This window comes from Halyomorpha halys, unplaced genomic scaffold (genome assembly GCF_000696795.3).
Source record: "Halyomorpha halys isolate HHAL.00 unplaced genomic scaffold, Hhal_1.1 Scaffold328.1, whole genome shotgun sequence".
In the NCBI taxonomy this organism is placed as follows: Eukaryota; Metazoa; Arthropoda; class Insecta; order Hemiptera; family Pentatomidae; genus Halyomorpha; species Halyomorpha halys.
The window spans coordinates 34,057-41,826 of record NW_027112103.1 but is presented as its reverse complement, the minus strand read 5'-3'; the positions used below and the strand labels follow the sequence as shown (position 1 = coordinate 41,826).

Genomic DNA, 7,770 nt, shown 5'->3' with positions numbered 1-7,770 from the left:
GCTGGCCACTATTACTGACAGGTGACCTGAAAGATATCAACCTAGGCATTATTTTATGAAGTTTGATTCCTTGTAGTGAAGTTTAAAATAATACCAAGATGAATTAATGTTTTATACTAAATTCATTTCTTAATGGTTAATTAATATTTTTTAGGATGAATTTCATCCTTTCGATGCGAATACTTTTACATGAAGATAAATAACAAAACTAAGGATGATATCTGGTATGATACCCACCTGTGGAATGATCGTAATATGAAGTGAACAACAAAAAAAGGTGTGCTAAGGAAACGTCATCACACACTCCACTATATCCCCACTTCTATTGTTAATGACCGCCCATTGAAGTAGGACACCATAATTCAAGGAAAACAAAACATAGACGATAATAATTATTATATGGTGATATTTCGATATAAACAGTAAAGACACAGGACCTGATAAACTATCATCACTTCTTATTGAACAATCGTAACCTGTTCAAAAACCAAAAGTAACCACGCAAAACCAAGCCCCCTTGTCTACGCTAATGTCGCTAGTGTTTTTATTTCACCATGACAACTGTAAAAAACAACAATAGAGAGCTATAATCACCAATTCCCGTGGACGATCACTGCTGTCTGCAATCAATTCCCTCTGTTGCAACATTCGTTGTCCTGATTCTCTTACATGCTGGCCAACCAACCATAATCGTTACCTTGACCTTCTAGACTTCTTCATACACCAAAGCCTAGGCTCTCTAAATACTTCCATTTCACGCCTCGATAACCTACATTCACACCATAGTCCACTAATCCTAACCATCTCCATAATTCCTGTACCACCTCCCCTCTCGTTCATAAGGGGCTCTGTAAACAGGAATTTCTTTCGTCAGATTCTAGACGATGCTGTCCATTCCTTTACAACCCTTATCCAACACGCTGTTTGGTCTGCCTCTTTACAATGTCCAAAAAAAACCCAACACTAATTCTCTACGTCACCAATATAATTATTACACCAAACTAGTTAAGAATGAATTGGCCAATCATTGATCTGAGTCCTTCAATTCCTACCTCTCTTCCCATTCTACTCACGACAACTCCCTGTGAAACATGACCAAAAGAACCTAAAAACACATTTCCCATCCCCTCCGATGAAAATATTGCAAATGGATAGCATCCGACAAAGATAAAGCCGGAGAACTAGCGATTCACCTTTTTCTCACATTCACTCCTCATCCTGAACATATTGAAACAATTGAAGAATACCTATCGTTACCAATCCCACTCTTCTTACCTCCAAAAGTCACCCATTCTGAGGTCAAATATCAAATAAAGATGCTAACTCCTCGTAAATCTGCAGGGTATGATATTCTGACTCATCAAATACTTCGCCAACTTCTTTCAAAAGCTAAAATATTCTTTACATATCTCCATAATTTTATCCTTAGAACAACCCACTTTCATGTCCTGTTGAAACTCTCCATTATAATTCTCTTTCCGAAACCAGGAAACCCTCCTAATAATCATGCTGCCTATAGATATATAGAGCTTACTTCCAATCCTCTCAAAACTTTTTGAAAAAAAATCCTCCTAAAACGTATCCTATTCATAGTTGAATAACAGAGTTTTTCCGACATCATTTTGGATTAAGAAATTACTCCACAGTTCAACAAGGCCTCAGAGTCGTTGACTAGGTAGAGACATAACTGAAGAATCGGATCTTGAAAAGAGACAATACTTCTCAGATGCTTTTCTGGACATAGCGCTTTTTACCGGGTATGCCATGCCGGAGATGCCAAGCTCAAGTCCATATTACTCCAAACCTTATACTTTATCCTCCTATCCTACTTCTCATATCGCTTCTTTCGAGTACGCAGTGGTTCTGAGTACTCAAACATCTATCCGGTCGAGGCAGGAGTTTTCCAAGACAGTGTCTTGGGCCCTGTCCTCTACATCCTGTTCACTGTACACATTCCCATCAATCTCGACACGTTTCTGGCAGCATTTGCCGATGATACAGCTATCCTATTCTCCAATCCTGAACCTATAAATGCCTCATACAATCTCCATACACATCTCACCCGGATTGAGCAATGGTGCAACTAATGGCGGATAAAAGTCAATGAATAGATATGCAGCTATGTGACTTTCACCCTCCGCCGCAGCTTCTGTCCACCTGTTACTTTTAATAATATTCCTCTACCCAGATCCGGCATAGTGAGATATCTTGGATTCATCTTTGACAAAAGACTCACCTGGAACCAACATACCAGACTTAAAAGACAAGACTCAACAGACGATTCAACCAACTAAACCGACTGCTCAGCAAACTAATTTATAAGACTCAGACCTATCTGGACATACGGACTTGAAATTTGGGGAACAGCTAAACCATCTAACATCAAACTTATCCAACCAAAATCCTTAGAACTATAGTCAATGTAACCTATTATGTTTCCAACCAAACACTAACCATGAACTCCACATCATTTTTGTACTTGACCTCATACCAACCAAATACTCAAAATTCCATTTAAATCTTTCTAATAATTCTAATCCTTTAGTTCAATCCTTATTCAGTTCCACCCATCCCTACAATCCTCCTCGAAGGTAGTGGCCAAGTGACTTATTGTGAAATAAAAATGGACAATTGGAGTTCTGGCAGTAGTTCTGTGTTCCATTCAAGTTGAGTGTTTGCGGCTTTAGCGCCCTTCAGCCTCCACTGGCTCATTACCAGTGATGCGGCGAGAGAGATGCGCTGGGATCTCAAAAAGAGCTCTGCTCTACCCCTCACACGAGGGGAATACAGTGGGCTTGGGGATCCTCACGTCGTTAGTGTAAATATTGTATATTAGAGTGTAAATGTGACCGGAGAATATTTTATTTATTTATTTTTTATTATTGTTTTATTTTATTTAATTATTATTTCTTGTACATAATTCGATTTTGTTCATTTTATTTATCCTTCTATTTGTATATATTTAGAGAGAAATTTTATTTATTTTTTAATGTATTTTTTCATTTATTTATTTGTATTCTTATGTTATCTTATTTTAGTATGAATGTAATCAGTTATCAATATTATTTATTTCCAACAATGTTGTGGTAGATTGTAATATTTATCAATAAAAAAAAGATAATAAAAAGAAAAGTAGGTGAAATCATCAGTTAATGACCCATATACGATATTTGTATATATGACCCATATTGTTAAATAATTCCCTGTGGTACACCCTGCATGTAAAGGCCGATTTGATTTGTTACAGAATCATAATTCAAATGTATCAGTTTCCTCTTCTCGTTTTAAGCTAATATTTCAAAAGTGATATAGGACCGTCTTTCCCCGGAGTTCTTATGATCTTTTGTGAGACTGTGACATGTCGTACATCGACCAACCTACTCGCTATAATTGTCTGTTTGAAAAGTCAGATAAGAAAGGCTATGCCCACAATAGTTAAATCAGGCTCTATCTATATTTCAAAATATTCTAATACATTTACTAAAGTTACACCTATACCAATCTAATATGTTTTCATTGAATTATAAAGCTATATAATTAGCCAAAAAGTTTTTGCATTGTTATTCAGATACTTACGTAAAAATCTGTACTAATTATGATTAATTCTATTTTCTATATTAATTCAATTATCATACAAGGACTGTTATTGGTGCTAAAACTTTAGTGTTATATATTAAAATTTTTTCTGGTATTAAATCAATTACAAAACAGTATGAAATTTCCCCTAAATTTTGGTACGTAATAAATACATGTACCGTTAGTTTGGTTAATTTTCTTTATTTAAAAATTTCCTGAGGATTATGCTACTATCAAGCTGTCCAATTGTCAGTAGATTAGTATAATCTGGGATTGCTAGAACAATGATTTTATTTATTTTTTAAATGACCAAACCGTCCGAGCAAAACCTGTAGTCTGTGATTATTTGTTCTCACAATACAATTTTACATCGGAATTTCAAGTAAGTTTATCTAAGGCATAGTAAGTGACCTCATCATATAATGTAGGTATATTTTGGCTATATTATACCTTGTACTCTGTCTCTGTTAATATCTCGAGACCATTCACCACATGCTGAATATATTCATGCGTCATCATATCATGGGATCAAATATTCTTGTATCTTTGGAAAACTAGAGGATAAAAATAAATTCCAATAAATCTCATCAAACTTCCCTTCCTCGTAAACCTACGACTTCCAGATCTACAGTAAGTATCCTTCAATAATAGACTACTTATCTCTATGTCCACAGATCCGCTATTTTAGACTACATGTAGACAGATGACTAACTTGGAACCCTCTTACAAGACTGAAAAAACTGAAAACTTCCAACTATTTATGAGAATATTTAAGTGACCATAATAAGGCCTATCAGGACCTACAGAGTGAACGGATTGGACTGTCATATTGAAAGAGAGATCTCTTTTTCAATCTGACAGCCCTGACGAAGCCCGACAAAGTGAGGCAAAACGTTGATTACCAACAAATAGTTTACTTTTACCGTTTTGATAAATTTATTGACAACCAGCCTGACTATCTTTCTACAATCTACATCATACGGTCAACTATCTTCTTCCAATGTTGTAGATTATAACATTAATTTCAGGAAAAAAATTACATTTTTTTCTTAAAATACAAATCCCTTAAAAGTATGGTGAGAAATATATGTAATGATTCAATATAATTACACAAAAATATATTAATAATATGGTTTTCGCATTTTATTTAATAATTTTTATTCATCGTGTGATATATGTAAATGTGGAAGTTATTGAAAAGGGTTGTTAAGATCTAATTTTTCTTATCTATTATATATTAGACAAAATAATAGAAAAGTTTTGTAACGTTACCAATAATCAAATAAAGATTTAAAAAGAAATGAGGGTTTTTCCTTGAAGCAAAAGAAAAGAATATTTAAATTTATATATCTTTTTTTCTGTCAGATTACTTAATGTATTTAAAATTTTTAATATTTGAAGGGAACTGCTTTAAAAGAAATTCAATAATTATTTTTTAAATCCTACAAAAATAATGGAAAATTCTATGGTAAAATGTTCTATTGCAAAGGACAGAAAAACTACCGAAAATAAAAATTTCAGTTAAATTAATAATTGCTAAGAATATAAGTTTACTTTTAATTTCAAACCAAATTGGATACGTTCTTTTACGTTCAAATGTTAAGAATAATAAAATAACGATACATGTTAAAAATTTATTAAAAACTTACATCTACACAATTATTTATAAAAATTATGAAATTATACAAAGTTTTAAGTGCTTACATATGATACTGTAGAAGTACTGCCTCACCCTGCCACTTACCATCTTAACTGTGACAATGACTTCACTACACTGAAGTTGGCGGGGTTTTCCGGTCCTGGTGGGATTCAATATAACCCCATACAATATTCATGCTGATGCAATAGCTGGAGGTTACGGGAATCAAAGAACTAGTACTCTAATGTAGTTTTTTTTCCAATTATGTGATACCAGCAATGACCATCCATTGCAAATTTCAAATATCCGCTATCGTAACAAGTGTCTGCAATAATAATTGTATGGGTAATACAATGATTCCTTGCTGTATCTTCATTTTCGTTAAACTGAGTTAATGTGGATCGGTACTAATTAGTAGTAAACTTGGATAATTTATCCGCTTAATGTGTCATTGTTGTAGAACAGGCTTTTGATCGATTTTGGCACCCGGGGCTTCTTAACTAACTCCGTAAATTCCTACCTCCTACATACTTTCTCATCATCCTTTCTTTTCTCACTGATAGATTATTCTACGTAAACCACAATCGATCCCATTAATCCCTCTATTCTCAGTCTGCTGGTATTCCTCAAGGTAGTATCCTTGGTCCTATTCTCTACATCGTTTATACAGCTGACATCCCAACCAATCCTAATAATATCCTCACTACTTATGCAGATGGCACATATGTGCTCGCAGTTAATAATAACCCTTTAATTGCCTCCCAAATTCTGCAATCCCATATCACAGCTCTCGAAGGTCGTAATTTAAGCTTCGTTGTAAACCTACCGACTGCCCTACAGTTTCCTTTTATAATGTTGGTCTTACCTCTGTCGATAAGATCCGCTGCCTTATACTGCAATTGGGCAAATGATTAACCTGCACTCCTCACACAAGACTGAAAGGACAGGAAACTGCACGTCGATTCCAACTATTACAGCACTTAGGACGGTCTAAACTTCCAATCCATTACTCCAAACTGTTAATCCATTAACAGCTACATGTAACTATGTGACATACAGATGTCTATGAACAATAAACTTAAAGCTAGTTTAATGTACTATAAAGTAGTTTATGACCTTTACTTACGTAGGAATAGTCAAAGCAAATTTTCATGACATTTGCCAAAATAAATTGATTCATAGTTGCCCGGACAATAAGTTTTATTTATGAAAAACTTTATCTAATAAATCATTGGATGGAAAGATATTTGTCAGCACTCAAATTAAAGCTAGTTAAATTCACTGTAAAATAGTTAATAATGTTTATCTTTGTAGGAGTAGCAGTTTTAATGATATTTGACAAAATAAATCCACAAAATGTTAATTTCTAGTTTAATATTTTAAACTATTTGTTCTTCTTTTTTTTTTTTTGACCACAATCCTGACCATGTTCTTATATTTAAATCATCACTGTCAACTATATATACATATATTCAATTTCTAGTTGTTCGTATAAAATGTTGGATTTTAGAAAAAATATATCTCTAGTCCCATAAGACGTACATGTGTCTGCCAATACTCAAAATAAAGAAAATTTAACTTACTATGAAGTAGTTTATGATATTTATCTTCGTAGGGGTAGTAGTTTTTATGATATTCACATATAAATTTGGCAAAAAAGAATTTGTCCGAACAACTATAAATCAATTTATTTCAGCAAAGCATGAAAACTACAACTCCTACGAAGATAACTGTTATCTACTACTTTGTAGCTCATTAAACTAGCTTTAATTTGAGTGCTAATAGACATCTGTACGTCACATAATTCCTGAGATATAGATTTATCAAAATAAATTAACTATTAAACGTAGATACCTTTATTAGAGCTTACATTTTAGCAAATCTACTCTACTTTAAATGATGCTCTCTTAGATTTTCTATTGTTGTTGGTAGTTGTAAAGATATAGAGCTCCGAATAATAATTAATTATTTTAACGGTTTGAAACATACGTCATTTTTTATTCGCCCTACCTATACTTGGCAGGCTCATCAATTTTGACCAATAATTATACATAGTTTTTAATTAAGTAAAAAAAAATTGGGGTGAAATAACTGCCGTTTTTCTCCTCTTGGGCTCTTGTACTACTGTGTTTATATTACTAGTCGACTTTGAGGTGTACAGTAGCTACCAGCTACTGTCGTTCGACACATGGCACAATGTCTACTCATGGTTGTGATTTTGTACGGTTATACCTTGCCTTCATTGTCCATCTACATCCACGTTCTGCGTCATTAATACATCAGAAAAAAAAGCCATTATTAGTTTCAACGAGCAGGCGTCATAATTTACCATTGTTCATCAAATATTTATATATATTTTTTGTTAGAGAAGACTTTCATGTGATTTATTTAGTATTTAATAATTAACTTCGTATATTTTCTTTATTTTTTCATTTTTATAGAACTCTATTCATCTTATTTAATTTTACTAACATTACTTACTAACTTGACTTTAGTTTGATTTAGGATAATAATAATTATATATTTATTTGTTTATTTTCATAATATTTAACAAG

The 7,770-nt window shown here is 33.2% G+C and overlaps 1 protein-coding gene across 3 annotated transcripts in view; it reads right to left on the bottom strand.

Annotated features, from left to right (window-relative positions):
• Positions 1-5,364, bottom strand: part of LOC106681343 (facilitated trehalose transporter Tret1-like) — a 7,515-nt gene extending 2,151 nt beyond the window's left edge. Inside the window, exon 1 of one of the 3 annotated variants that reach the window (XM_014421616.3) lies at positions 5,281-5,364. In XM_014421616.3, coding sequence (XP_014277102.1) covers positions 5,281-5,323 — 43 coding nt within the window. In that variant the 5' untranslated portion in view covers positions 5,324-5,364. The remainder of the gene's footprint in view (positions 1-5,280) is intronic. The other 2 variants (XM_067050134.1, XM_067050135.1) reach the window with 2 other exon arrangements.
• Positions 5,365-7,770: the final 2,406 nt, after the last annotated feature.